The sequence below is a fragment of the Centruroides vittatus genome, unplaced genomic scaffold (assembly GCF_030686945.1).
Source record: "Centruroides vittatus isolate TY-2023 unplaced genomic scaffold, ASM3068694v2 contig_391, whole genome shotgun sequence".
Lineage (NCBI taxonomy): Eukaryota > Metazoa > Arthropoda > Arachnida > Scorpiones > Buthidae > Centruroides > Centruroides vittatus.
In genome coordinates, this window is record NW_027122207.1 from 511,318 (window position 1) to 527,540 (window position 16,223).

Below are 16,223 nucleotides of genomic sequence, written 5' to 3' on the forward strand. Positions count from 1 at the left end.
TACTTCTACAGACTGATACTAAACCTTCCTTTTTTATGGAATTTTTATCAAGATTCGTACCCTTGGACTATTACATCCGTCTAAACTACCGAATGAGGTACGGACCAGCTTTTAACGGTATACAAGCTCTTACCAGGATTTAGAAGTTGGCTGAAGAGGGGCATCGGCCCGAAACGCGTTATGTAATAAAAAAGCGTTCCAACCGAATAAAAAGGATGAAAAATTCGCCCAGTGTTTAAGTTTACGTCACTACATTGTGTCTTCGAAAGAAAAGAAAAGAAAGAAATAAAAGAAACTGTTTTAAAATAAAAATATACTTTTATTCTATTACGTGTGCACCTTGTTTTTAATGATGTTTTGCCATCAATGGGGGAGCTTCGTGATACCCTCTTCATAGAACTTTCCAGTTTTTTTGCAAAAGAACTGTTTCACATGATTTTTGCAAGCTTCCAAAGTATCAAAGTTTTTATTGCAAAGGGAATTCTGCAGAGAACGGAACAAATAGTAGTCCGATGGGACAAGGTTGGGTATGGGGGTGGAGTAAAACATCCCAGCTTAGTTCCAATAATTTTTGGTAATGTTTGTAAAGACGTGTGCAGCTGGCATTATCTTGATGAAACACGATGTCTTTTCTATTGGCCAGTTCTGGATGTTTTTCTTTAATTGCCATGTTTAGTTTATCCAGTTGGAAACAATACTTATCAGAATTAATTGTTTGATTCTGTTTGGAAGCAGCTCATAGTATAGGATTCCTTTCCAATCCTACCAGATAGTGAGCATGACCTTCTTTGGATGAAGACTGGCCTTTGGAGTTTTTAATGGTGGTTCATTTTTCTTACCCCATGATAGTTTGTTTTCAGCTGATGTTGTTATAATCTCCTGTCACTAAACGCTTCAGAAAAGGATCATTTTCATTTTGTTTTTCAAGAGAATCACAAATGGAGATGTGATCCAGTAAGTTCTTTTTCATTACGTCGTGAGGTATCCAAATGTCGAAACAAAATTCACTTATCTGAGCTTCTTTAGACATTGAAATAGTGAAGTCATCAAACAGTACCATATGTCTGCAATCTCTCGAGTTGTGTAATGAGGGTTTTCGTCCAGTAATGTTTGATCTGGTCGTCTTCAATAACGGGAGATCTTCCTGAATGGGAGCATCTTTGAGGCAGAAATTACCTGCTTTAAATTTAGCAAACTGCTTTTGAACAGTTGATTCTGCTACAGCACTCCCACCATAAACATCACATCTTTCTTTTGCTGTTTGTACAGCATTTTTGCCTTTACGATAGAAGAAACAAGTGTTGAAAATGCACATTGTTCGCATCCATTTTCATGAGACAAATTAAATTTGACAAATGATATTTTAATAAACTTAATGGTGGAGATTTTTTTTTTGTAACTGACACATCTCAAGGTCATTTTTCATAATATTCATTAGTTTATACAATTTAATAATTTTCACATCAATCGTGTTTCAACTGTTGGCTATCAAAAATTGCCACGTACTTTCCAAACAACCCAATATATCAATTACTACTCATGGTCTATAAAATGCCACTCTGAATGAATACTGCAGATACACTAGAAATGTATTGCTTAGGTTAGCTAGAATCTGTTTAGTACACTTGTGTTAATAAATAAAATAAAATTTTAAAAATTGAAGTTTAGGATAGAAAAAAATTTTGCAAAATAGCTCTGCTTGTATTTGGTAGAAATGTGCTTGTGGGAGTTGTGAAATGATGAAATTAATTGGTAGCATTCCTTATGTACTGATATTGCATTGTAGCTACAGTACAATGCATTAGATATGAAATGAAACTGAGTGTTCTCTCCATAAATTTTTAATTTGCTGGGTAGAATAAAATGGTCAGGTGGACCAAAAACAATATTGTACAATATGATAAAATTTACTGTTTGTATATACAATAGATACAACCTCCTTCTACAAACAGGCACATATACAGGGGTTGGACAAAAATATGGAAACCCCTCATGAAATGCATAGTCGAACATAAATGTTGATTCTAGCCAAGCCTCTAGGTGGTGCTCCTGTGTTTGACTATTAATGACACCTGTGTAATCTCCTCAATACATTGCACATGTCAGTCATTGTTAGAACTGTGTTCTGTGTAGGTGGGAGTGCACAATGTCAGAGCTAAGTGAATTCGAACGTGGGCAAATTGTTGGTGCTCGTATGGTGGGTGCTTCCATAACCAAGGTGGCCGAAATGTTTGGTGTGTCAAGAGGCACCGTATCAAAGATTTATACTGCATACAGAACAAGTGGAAAAACATCATCCGCTAAGTCACAACGTGGACGAAAGTGTGTGTTGAGTGATCGTGACAGACGGTCATTGAAGAGGATTGTGACAAAAAATAAGAAGACTACAGCTGCAAAAGTCACTGCCGAACTGAATATGGAGCTCACAAATCCTGTCAGCACCAAAACAGTTCGAAGGGAGCTCCATAAGCAGGGAATTTCAGGGCGAGCTGCAATTCCAAAACCATTAATCAGTAATGCAAATGCCCAGAAGAGGAAAATGTGGTGCCGAAGCCATAAAACCTGGACTATGGAGCAATGGAAAAGAGTCATTTGGTCAGATGAGTCTTGTTTTACATTGTTTCCAACCTGTGGCCGAGTTTACGTCTGGCGAACGCTGTCCCAAGCTTACGATACAGACTGCTTGCTGCCAAGAGTGAAACATGGCAGGGGTTCGGTTATGATTTGGAGAGCCATATCGTAGTATTCCATGGGCCCCATGATTACTCTGCAAGGTCACATTACTGCCAAAGATTATGTAATCATTTTGGGCGATTGTGTCCATCCCATGGTACAATGTTTGTTCCCCAATGGTGATGCTGTGTTCCAAGATGAGAGGGCACCTGTTCACACAGCTCACATCGTCCAAGAGTGGTTTTGTGAGCACGAGGATGATTTGTCGCATCTCCTCTGGCCACCACAGTCACCAGACATCAATATTATTGAGCCTTTGTGGTCTACTTTGGAGAGACAGGTGTGTGATCACTATCCACCTCCATCATCGTTACCTGAACTTGTCACTATTTTGCAGGATGAATGGTACAAGATTCCTTTGAAAACCATACAGGACCTGTATTTATCCATTCCAAGAAGACTGCAGGCTGTTTTGAATGCCAATGGTTTTCCTACACTGTATTAGTGCTTAGTAATAGGTTTCTTTTTGGTGTTTCCATATTTTTGTCCAACCCCTGTACATTATATAGGATAATGGCATCAGTAGTTAACTGTTTAAAGCTGTTTTGGATTTTGATATTTTTTTATTAAGTGTGTAATAACACAAAAAGCAAAATTCATATGAAAATGAAGTTTATTCTATACTTGTTGGGGAAAAAACACTTTTTATTAGACCTTTGTTTACATCAGGAGTTTCCAACCTTTTTTGACTTGCGTACCCCTTGGCAGTCCATTTCCCATTTTTCTTTTTTTTTTCCATTTCTTTTTTTTATTTTGCCTGTTTCTCAAACAGTGCCACTTAGTCAATTATACAGCACTGTACAATTGCATGTAAAAAAAAAAGATTTTTTTTAAAAATCAAAAAGTATTGAAGGACACACATAAATATAATTATATTTTTATTTAAAACTAAGCATTGAGTGCCATGATGTTGCCAAAGGTCTCAATGCAGAAATTGAATATTCTTGCAGTAGACCTTCATCTGCCGTTACTATATTTTTTGCATATCAAGCACATACCCCTGGGCAGGAATCACTGGTTTACATTATTAAAAAAATAATAATAATAATCGCAGGGATGTTCACACAGTAGTCGACTATAATTTATGGTAATTGACAACCAAGCTTTCATGAGAGCCTTACTACATGGTTGACCGGATGGGGTGTTGTGCTATAAGTTTTCCATCACCGTAAGGCAACCTGTTGTTCTTGCATGTCATTAAGAATGGGATCGTCTTATGATGCTTCCTGTGGAGATGGCTTGTCTAAACTTGCTCTGATGACTAATTACACATGAATTTCAGTTTAAATAATCAACTACTGGAAGTGGTTGCCAAGACGTATTCCTACCCTATATATAATCAGTCACTAGAATCTGTCTTCTGATTATCATAAATTTTTTTACAGATATTTTCATATAAATAGGTATCCCTTGTACAACACAGATCTTCTACAATACGGTTTGGGAATTTGGGAAATCCTCCATACAAAATTTCACAAACTTGTAACCATTGCTTTGATTGTTGCTTGCTCTCAGGATCAAGCTAGTGAATTAAGTTTTATCACCTGTAACCATCCTGTTTAGAAAAGCGTTAGATTGGGTAAAATTTATTTAAAAATTGAAGTTTTTGCACAACTTTGGGACACATTGCAATGAAAGCTTGCTTGAATTTAACTTATCTGTTAGAATGTTTTCTGCTGACCTTAAAAATACACCTAGCCTGAACTATAGTTTCTTCAGAAACCAAAGTTGACAGTCTCTTACAGCAACTATTATCTTTGATTGTTGCCTACAAGATTTTCAAGGCTGGGGAAATAACAGTTCAAAATATGGGTTCAGTGTAACTGCAATCTGCTAGAATGCTCTGTTCTGTGCTGTTAAAATAGGTCAAGTCTACAAGATAGAATAGTAGAAATTTTTCTAGCATGAAGGAAATTAATTAATAGCTAAAATACACACAGTAAATGAATGAAAAAAATTAAATGTTTAAAGATAGACTGTTTTTTTTATAGAAAAATACAGACTTCACTTATAACTTCAAAACTTTCCTGCTTAACGGTTTTGTGACAAAATTCTTTACAATGTCATTGTTATTGCTCTTGCTTGATTATCAAGTAATGGCTTGCAAGTCATTTTCTATTTGTTGTATCCTAACCATGTTTAATGATCTAAATATTTGTCTTTTAACATTTGTTGTATCTGATGGATTCATCAAGCTTGAAACCATCTCTTCTGTATAGGTGACTGATAAACTATATTATCACTGCTAAGATTTCAGCTTAACAAATAATGAAAACCAATGAAAGATGTTTAATGCATTTTATAGTTGATTGGGTTATGACAAGTGTAATGTCTTCTTGCTTATTCCATTTGCTTTGATTTTTGTTTCTCTAGATTTCCTCAATGAGTGGCAGGAAATCATTGATTAGCCAATTAAGCCTATTTTCATCAACTTCTTAAAATGCTTATTTGGGGGTTCTGGGTATATATACTTTCTTAGTGTTGAAAACATCATGCATGTTGTGCTGTTTTCTTATGTTTGCTAAGAATTCTATGTTTTTTAAAGACTGGCTCAGGGGCAATAGTAGATAACATTTTCAAAGCAACTGTGATAATCTGGAAGAAACAGTGGAACCTTGCTTAACGAGCACCTTGCATGATGAGCAAAAACAAATTATAAGAAATTGACTCTCATAACGAGTGACAAGGAGAGGGTAAATCCTAGATTGTGCGCATGCTCCATCAGTCTGTCTAGCACTTGTTCTGCTAGCATCTTAGTGTCTCTTGTGATCACACATTTTTCCAAACTTGTGTTCACACATATTACGTATAAACATTGACAATCATAGTCTGTTATATAACAAACACATCATCTCATACTAAATTTAATGACAATTCCAAATTAAATTTTAAAATGTCTAAATTAAAAATTAATTATTTATAATTATTAAATTTAGTATGAGATGGCAGCATAACTGCCTACCTCTAGTCAAATTTATTAATTTCTAATATTTAATTATATCCTTTACATAGCCCAAAAATTTGGCATATTGTTTGGCATCTTCATCAGACATATTAGAGAGGTTGAGGCACAAGTACAAGCATTAAACTTGTACGGCAAGCAGAAGTACACATTTGATGGTCTAAGTCCAAGTAAAAGACCTTGCGGTGCTCATTCACAACATCACGTGATTTAGTGAACATCACGCATTGACTCATGGGAAATTTGTTGAAAAAATGGCTGATACATTTAACATTGAGGGTTACCAGTGAAGGTAAATAAACAAATTAAACTGTTTAAAAGTATTTATAGGATGTTTAATAACACTAAATAATTATTTTTAATTAACATCATGTCTCCTACCATATGATAGGACTACCTCATACTTTTGTCAAGGGAAGTAGTGGCTTATGTAAATTTGAAAGCAGCTCTGAAGATTAATTTTTAGAAAATTTACAAACATATTATGCTGTTGATGGTAGAAGATGCCATAAAACAACAAACCTACCTTAAGATAAGCTATTATGAAGACAAATATATGTAAATTCTATAGGCACTTCACAACACTTGCTAAAAAATTGAATGATTAAATAGTTTCTGGATTAAAGTTGTCTGTTTCTTTACGATATTATTCGTAAATGCTTAAATAATCATTATTTTAATAAAATAGGTCATAATTTTAACCCCAAACACACAAAAAAAAAATGAAGTTTAAGCTGATTGTCTACTCACCATTCTAGACATAGCAAACGCCATTATCGACTGTATAGAATTGCCAGATGGCCGTGCTTGTTCATCCGCCGTTCATATTTGGGCTGAATACATGCACCTCAACCTCTCTATTACCTGTGTGTGTGTGTGTGTTTTTTTTTTTTTTTTTTCAAATCAAATTCACATTCCAAATTGGTTCATTCTGCACTAGAAGAGATGAAGATGGAAGATGATTCATGCTTCTTAACAATGTATATTGTGTAACAAGGGCATTGCCAGGGGGGAAGCTCTCCCCCCTGGAAGAAGAATGTTTGCATAATTAAAATAATCTTAGGCTTCTTGTAAGTTAAAAAAAATGTTTTAATTAAGATATTTCTTTTCTGGTACATAGTAAATGATTAAAACTTTATGAATCATTTTTATTTTACCTACATACAATTCATATCCTCTATCAATTTACATCATTTTGCCCCCACCCCAGGCCCATTGGCTGGTGTTGTCCTTGTGTAATTTTCTTTTAATAAACGTTATACATAAAATATTTGAGTATTTTTTTGGCATGGAATGCATTATTGTATTTTACATTAATTTCTATGGGAAAAAACTTTTGCTTAATGAATGTTTTGTATTATGAGTAAGATTCTGGAATGAATTATGCTTGTTAAGCGAGGTTCCACTGTATTTTGCTTTCTGCAAATTCATTATTTTTATTGGTAGAAAACAAGACCTACCTTATCAAACTACAAACATGTTTCATAATACAGCTCTTCTGCATGTTGTACAATTTCTTTAAATGCAAATGTGAAATTAACATCTGTTCATGCAAAACCTGAACTTTATATTCTTCAGGATATGGCTAGAGTCAAAGCTCAAAAATACTGGCCTATTTCTCTCTTGAGGATGCAGGACTTCTGACATTCTTCTGTATCACAATTTCTTTATCATGTTGACATTAACTGAACAATTGTCAGTTACAATTCTCAATATCTAGAAGCCTGTTTTTCCACTTTGTATATTGCTTTACTTGTGAGGACTTTCAATTATGTTTCATTTATCTGCTGAGTAAAATAAAAAGCAACTGGTACATGAAATGAAGTGGCAAGACCAGAAAATAAAAAAAACATAATCTATTAGTTACTTTGTCACTCTGCCTTAATTCTTCAATTTTAGCCTTCAAGTACCCAAGAAAGTTTCTTAGAAATTTAAACTTCTTAAGTACTCCATCTTATGTAACCTTGACTTTAATTTCCATATTTCCATACTGAAATTATCTGGATTTCTATTTTATCTGAATTATATTGTCTTAACCACTTTTGATAATGCCAAAGTTTTGGTTTCCAAGGGTAATATTTCATATGACATGTTTGAAATTGCACCATATTAGATGCTAGTATCTTATATGCTTACATAAAGTTTGTTGCTTGAATGTGCATCCCTTTGTAAGCTCTGAGAAAATTCTGAAAGTCTAGTTTCTCTTGTATTTTAATTGGAGCTTCAGTCTTCAAAAAAATTGAAGATTGGATTTTATTGGTGAACTTCAATTTATTATTAATATGAAGCTGTTTTGTAAACTTTTCTGATATTTACTAATTTGATATTATTTAATTAATGAGTGATTGAGTATAAGATTCAAATATAATAATAAAAATCTGATTCTTATTCTTATGAAAACAGTTTGTTTGAAAATATTGAAAAGTATTTTAAATTTTTGAAATAAGTGAAATAACTAATAAATAAATGATAAAATTTGTTTTATATAAATTTAAGTTTAAATGAATACCTGATTAGATAAAAACTTTTCATAGATAGCTATAATTATTAATAATATAAAGTTACCTTAACTGTTATCAAGTTTGTAAATCATCCACAAATATCTGCTGTATTGGATGAAGAAGAAGAAGAATGTTTGCATTTTCTCACTAAGTTGGAAGTTGAAGAATTTGAAGATATTAAGTCAGGTTACAGGATTAAATTTTATTTTGATGAGAATCCTTATTTTGAAAATGATATACTTGTGAAAGAATTCCACTTGGGATCTTCAGGTTAGTAAATATTTCTTTAATATTAGTAAATGAATGAAATTATATTATGAAAAGTTTAAATTCAATCTTTCTTGAAAATATTTTTTTAATTTGTTAGCTTTTAATACATTATGTTCAGTTTTTTCAAAATATGAATTAAGAAGCAATGTAGCTAATATAAATTCTTCAATAATTTTTAAGTTAAATTTTATCTAATTAAATTCAACTTTTGCATGTGGGAATATTTTGTAATGAAAAATTAATTACTGAACTTTGACATCAGTAAAACATTTTGCAGGTAACTCTTGTATAACATGGTACTCTTACAATGCAATTTTGATGTAAGAGTTCATACGAAATTATCTGGTTTGCTATTCTAATAAATGTTTTTTTTTAGTTACTATAATATGATTTACCAATATAGATTGTACACTTCTCCCTATATAGAAAGCTTTTTTCTCTAATAATGATAGCATCTTATTTTTCACAGCAAGCTTGTTTGAAAATTTGAACTATTCTGTGTTTACAAGTATGCAATTCTGTACACTAGAAATTTCTTTCAGCATTTTGTGTGTAAGCTGTATGCAACTCATAATTTTCTTTTTCAATTGTGTTCTTGAATATGGCATTTAATTAGATAATGAATGTAGATAAGTTAGTCATAAGTACCGGTATATAGCAATGAAATATTGATATTTATAATTCTGTATTTTATGAATTATAATAAAGGTTAAAAGACATTGTGATTGGGACTGGATTCAAAATTGGCTCAATCAATAGCCCATAATGACTCCCTACTAGTGCTAGAGTAAAATAAAAATTGAAAAAGATCAATTTTCTTAACATTGGCTCTATGGGAGAAATCTGATTTTTTGATTGCGTAGATCAGTGTTTCTCAACCTGGAGGGTCGTCGTGATATTAAAGGGGGGGTTGCAAAACAATAATGAAATCATTTTATAAGAAAAAATCATTTATTATAAACTTATAAACATTTTACTTACAATAAAAGAAATTAATGTGATGGTTGCATTTGTTTTTCATTAAAACATTTTTTCCATACGTGGATCTACGTTAGAAACACACAAAAGCAAATTGTTTTTGAATGATAAAAGATGATTCCTGTATTTAGTTTTTAGTGCAACCATAGATCAAAAACCCTTTTCTCAGAGATAAGACGTGGCGAAAGGGATTAATATTTTCAATGCTTCTGTGACTAAATTTCCATATTCATGTCGACGAGCAGCCAAAACATTTTTTAAATCTTCAGATGTAAATTGCAGTGGTAGCGTTTTGTCGGCAGACATTTCAATGAGCTGGTCGTGTGTCTCAACTGGTAACTTAGCAGCGGCAATAACATTTTCACTAAATGGATTCAGTGCCCATCTCTTCAAGAAATCATTTTTATCTTCCGGGAAATACTCCGTCAACTGAGTTTTTAGCTCACGCAAATGCATCTTCATGAAATCCAAACTGTGGTGAATAATAGTGTCTCGTTCATTCAAATTTTTCTCAATATAATCCGAAGTGAGTGGGAACATATCCAAATTTTTGCTCTGAAGGCAAATAATCCAGATATCAAGCTTCTTAATGAACGCATGAACTTTGTCTGTCATTAATAAAATGTTTTTATCATGTCTTGGTAAATTCACATTCAAGTTGTTTAAGTGCAAAAATACATCAGCTAAGTAAGCCAACAACATACAAACTCATTATTCTGTAAAAGCAATGAGAATGGCATTTGTTTATTCTGAAAAAATAATAATTCATCTCGCAATTCCAATACCTGGGTTAACACTTTCCCTCACGATAACCATCTAAATTCTGTATGGAAAAGAAGAGATTTTTTATTTTTGCCCATTTCATCACATAGTTTAGCAAACAGCCTGTTCTGAAATGGTTGGCTTTTAATAAAATTCACCAACTTTACAGCTTCACAAAGAATTTGATTGAGATTTTCTGGCATATTTTTTGTGATGAGCAGTGCATCCATTCTGCCCTTGGTATAAGACGATCTCTTAATATTTTCATTAATCCACTGTTCTTTCCTGTTATTGCCTTTGCACCATCACTACATACCGCAATACATTTTGTCCAATCTGTGTTAGTATAGTTTCTCGTAGCTTCATAAAAAACATCAAAAAGACGTACTGTTGCATGACCCAGTACTGTTTTGGAAAACATTTTCTTTGATTGATGTGTCCCTATCACATTCATACCTCACAAAACATAAGAACTGAGACATGTTTGCTACATCTGTTGATTCATCAAATTGAATACTAAAAAATTCACTTGCTGAATTATCTGATCACGAACATCGGCAGTCACGTCTCATCGATTTGCCTTGATATTGTGTCGTTAGAAAGCAGAATGTTTTCCAATTTTTTTGCTTCTTCCACACCTATTAAAATACTGACCATATGAGGTTTTTGGTTTTTATGAGGTGGATTAATGAAAATATTAAGAGATCGTCCTATACCAAGGGCAGAATGGACGCACTGCTCTTGTCGCAAAAAATATGCCGGAAAATCTCATGAGGTTTTTGGTGATCGTATGGGATTTGGACATCTTAGCTACTCTTAATGCTACGAAATAAGATGCTTCAAGTACACTTTTATCAGTATGGCTTAACTTACCTTGAGAAATCAACAAACTTCTATTTGTATGTAATTTTCTTTCGAAAAATTCCAAGGGTTTGTTTTTATGAGCCGGATGATTAATTTCCGAGTGTTGAACTAATTTTGATGGCTTCATGCTTTCATCGGAGAGAACTTGAGAGCAAACAACGCACTGTGGCTTTCCATCCAATGAGGAGAAACCATAATTTAAATAACTTGTACAACCTTGTCTTTTTACCAACCGATTCACTGAATGTAGATGGCTCACTTTGTTTTTTCACAAATATATCTATTTTGCATTAGAAATTTTAAAAAAATTCAGTTTTACGGTTGACCACACACTAAAATAAAAGCACTAGAGCATGCTTCGCATTCAAAACTTAACTGAAGTGGTGCAATTGCCAGCACCTCTTTTACACTAGTGACAACACGACTTGTTCAAACACATCCATACGCATGTTCAAACATGCTCTCACAGCAAGTATTATAGAAGGAGATCAAATTACAAAGAGCACGTACACATCAAGTTAGAACTTGTAAATTGCTCATGTATGTACACGTCATACATGCATGTTTATACCCATTGCTTTATACTCAGTGACATAAAATAATAGGAATAGTTGTATTACATTTTTTATACTGTCGGTATTTTCTTAATGTATAAAGTTAGTCAATGTGATTATATTATAATTTTAAAAAATTTACTGTTATTCTTTTGTGTGGGGGAGTTGCGGAGCTAAGAAGGTTGAGAATCACTGGCCAAGATGATCTTGGTCCCAACAGTATTTTTTGATGAAACTTGCAGGGTAGAAAGGTCAGAATAGACAATTTCTGGCAAAGTTTGAAAATGCAACTACTTATGGTTTGGTTTGGTTGCTAGGGGGTATGACATTTTTTTTACATATTTTCTCAATTTCAAGCTAGGAACTGGCTTTATTCAATGAGTTATGACAGAAAATACACAAATAATTAATCTCGAGTTTGAACATTCACCACTCAATTCACCAGGTGGTGCAAAAACTTGTTTTTGCTCCACCTGGCGAATTGAGTAAACATGTAAAAAATGTCTTACCTCCTAGCAGTCAAACCATTACTAATTGCATTTTCAAACTTTGCCAGAAATTGTCTATATTGATTTTCTTTCTACCCTGTGAGTTTTATCAAAAAAATATTGGTGGGACCAAGGTCACCTAGGGCAGGGGTCTCCAAACTACGGCCCATGGGCTAACACTAGCACCACCAATCCAGCCCACGGTAGCATGCCAGACAAGCTCGGTATCCGGCCTGCCATAGTTTATTTTGATTACATTGTAAATTTTACAATGTAAGTAAATCATACAAAATAATAATCAGATGTTTTTATTTAACGACCAATTAAGAACACAATAAGTGACATACATAGGTAATTCACATAATGAAATTAAACATTACATAAATCTTATTAATCATAATTATAGCTGTAACTTTCCACTGATAATTGTTTGCAGTTGTGGATGAAGTTTACTAGTGGAAATTATCAACAGTGACTTCAAATGCTCATCAGTTAATTTGGATCTGTAAATATTTTTTGTATATTTTATTTTGGAGAATGTTTTTTTTACACATAAGTTGTGCTGAAAGTGGGGGAAAAAGCCACAAACAAATTTTTGCAACTGATCAAACTGTGTGAGTGGAAGACACTTCTAAAATTCCAGCAATGATGACTTTAAATATTTTTCTTTGATTTGCAGTGTAGCAGTATTTTTAATCATTTCCATTTGAAGTTCTGGGGCAAGGGTTTCTATATCAGTGCTAAAAGGATTTTGAAAAATCTTGATATTGTTTACAATTGCTTCAAAATCTGAAAAACAAGACTCAAAATTTATTTTTAAAGCACACAAAGCTTCAATTGCAAAATCTACCAGAAATGAAGTCTCAGTTTGCTGACTGAATGTTTGGCATGTATTAAAATGCATGAAACATTTTTTGTTCAGTTGATATTGAAACAAAACAATTTTTTGTCGAAAGGACTTAATATGAGTGTATAAATCAGGCAGAAACTGGTTTTCTCTTTGTAATTTTAAATTAAGGTCATTTATAGGTTTAGTTAAATCTATATAAAATGATAACTTGCGTAACCACTCATTGTTTTGTAACTCAGCCAGAGGACAATTCCCTTTCATTCAAGAAAATTTTGATTATTCCTTGGAGCTCAAAAAATTGCATTAGAATTTTTCTGCAGCTAAGCCAGCATACTGCAGTATAATATGATAAGTCATTTTCTCCAATTTCTTCACTAAACAAAGAACACTGGGATGAAATGAACACATACCTGAACCTGTTACCGGTGTTGGTGAAAAGATGGAAAATATCGTAAACATTTTCAAACCTTAATAGTTCTTCAGACAATATGAAAAAAGATAAGCGACAGAACGCAGAAAATAGAACATGGATATTTAAATAGAATCGAACCCAAGTCTTGTGTAAAATCGTTGGATCGGACATGCGCAATCGACGCGGGTAGACGGCGATTAAAGATCCGTGTCAGTGAGGGCCGTGGCTAGATTTATAAATGGAGATAGCCTCCAACCACCTCAGGTGCTCGGGGTGGGGCGAGGTGATGATGAGCCTTGCTTGGTTGAAGGCTGGCTCGATGTCAGGATTGGCCACGTAAACCACAAGAGCAGTAGATCTCCTTCCATGTAGAATGTCAGCATTGTGCTCACGTATTTTGATTGCCAAGGAGCTATTAAGGTTCAAAAATGTTTACGATATTTTCTGTCCTTTCACCAACACCGGTAACAGGTTCAGGTACGTGTTGATTCTTTAATAAACTTGCGGATTTGACAATGATTGAGCGCATGTGATCTGATATAATTAACAGCTGACATGACTGACTTTAAAACTTCTGACGTATCCAAGCATTTTTTGCACAAAGACTGTTGATGAATGATGCAATGTACAATTAATGGTTTTGAACCATCATCATTTTTTATAGCCTTTGATACAAGAACAACGATGCCTTTATTTTTTCCACACTTTTTTGCCACCATCAGTAGTGATACACTTCAAGTTTTTCCATTGAAGATTGTTTTTCTGAACAACATTTTAAACTCCTTTAAAATATCTTCTCCAGTGGTCATGCCATGAGTGCTATGAACGTCAAGCTCTTCATACACTTCATAATTTTTATCTATGCCTCAAATAAAAACTAACACCTGAGCAGTATATGAAACATTGTTGACTCATCCATGGCCAAAGAGAACCACTCTAAGTGCCGATTTTTGTCAGACAATTGAGTTAATATATTTTCTGCAATACCATCTACTCTTTGACCTACAGTGTTGGCTGACAAACGGATGTTTTTAAATAAATTAGCTTTTTATGGACACATTTCTTTTTCTGCTGCAATCATGCAATCCTTAATTCACCATTAGTAAATGGTTTCCCATATTTTGCTGTTGAATGAGCCACACAAACTAGCACAAGTTGCTGCTTCTTGTTCAGCATTTACTTTCTTAAAAACAATTGCTGAGATTTCAACCCGTGTTTCAAAGATCATATTTTTCTAACCGTAGGCTTCCTGTAAATTTGGAGTAGTTTTGAGAATGTTTAGTCTTATAATGAAGATTTATATTGTATTCTTTGAGGACTGATATTGTTTTATTGCAAATTATATACATTGCCTTATTACTTGATTCAATCACAAAATATTGATATCCCCATTGCTCTTTAAATGTTCTGCACTCACTATCTTTTGTTTCTTTTCCATATATATACAAATCCACACAAAAGTGATATAACTTCAGATCAAAATAATGCCAATTAATTCTATTAATAGCAGGTGTTTTGAGTAAACAAAATGCACTGGATTTATCTTTAAGACACTTTAATTAAATTAAACACTCGCAATTAAACACACTGTATTTTCACTAAGAAACTATAGTCACAAAATGCACTAGTTGCACTATATTTCACTTCTCAGATTGAACTTGTCGCTCTGAATTCAAACTTTGGAACTGTCCAACCCATGGTTGTCTCCCGTATTTGTACCACACGTCCTCGGTGCATAGAACATATTCAAAAACTCTTGAAAGTACAGTAAGACCTCGCTTAACATTGATTCAATATAACGCAGTCTCCTTGATGCCTAAAAAACGCTCAAAATTTATGCTGATTCAAATTAATGCAGTATTTCATTGATTCGTATATAATGCAATTATTCCCAAACACGAACCAATCAGCAAAATGTGTATTTCCCTTAAATCTACGTTTGTTTTGTTCAATTTTGGAAAAAATATAACATCATGGATGCCATAGGAAATATCGACTTCGCTTGGCAAGAATTAACTGATAAATGCATGAACAGTGTGGAAGAAGTTATGGCTGGAGGTATCCAAGAATTATCATTGAGAAGAGCCTATCAGTGTATCATTAGGTTGACAAGATTGTCAACTTAATCGATATAGGAGATGTAGATGAGCAGGTTATTGGGGAGTTACTGCAGGTTTCTGGTAAGAGCCTTACCAATGACGACTTCAAGAATTGGCAGAACAATGAATTTGTGTAGGACTAGAAAATAGAGATTCTGAAGATGAAGAACTCAAAGAACTTGCTACAGATTTCCTTAGGAAAAGTTTGGTAATGATAACCAAAATCGTTGATCAAATTGTAGTGAATGATCCAGATTTTGACAGGAATGCCAAAGCAAAACGAGGCATTTTGGATGCAATCTTCTGCTACTGACATTTGCTTAAGGAAGGAAGAAAAAGTGACCGATGAAACTACACAACTTCATCACAAAAAACAAGAATTTCAGAAGAGCCAGAACCTTCGTCACAAAAAATTAACTTTACATTTCTGTGCGCATATGTTTGTTATTTAACATATATAAATTTTTGTATAATAATATAATAACTTAAAATTATAGTAAAGTTGCTTATTTTTTGGTTGCGTGTTCCCCTATCTCTATTTATTCTATATTAAAATGGTCTTGTTTAACGCTGTTTTGCTTAGTGCTTTGTTGTCTAGGAATGCATCCCTCGCATTAATCAGGGTCTTACTGTACTTGAATCTTCCAGACAAGTGATCATGCAGCAGAATTTTTCCAGTACAGACTCTAACTCTGCTACTCTCTACAAGATGGCATTGTATACTTTGACTAACCAAGCATAATTGACGTT

The 16,223-nt window shown here is 33.5% G+C and overlaps 1 protein-coding gene across 4 annotated transcripts in view; it reads left to right on the forward strand.

The window, feature by feature from the left end:
• Positions 1-16,223, forward strand: part of Set (NAP domain-containing protein SET) — a 65,120-nt gene that overhangs the window by 3,744 nt on the left and 45,153 nt on the right. For all 4 annotated transcript variants that reach the window (XM_067271030.1, XM_067271032.1, XM_067271029.1 and 1 more), the window contains exon 2: positions 8,277-8,466. In XM_067271030.1, coding sequence (XP_067127131.1) covers positions 8,277-8,466 — 190 coding nt within the window. The remainder of the gene's footprint in view (positions 1-8,276; positions 8,467-16,223) is intronic.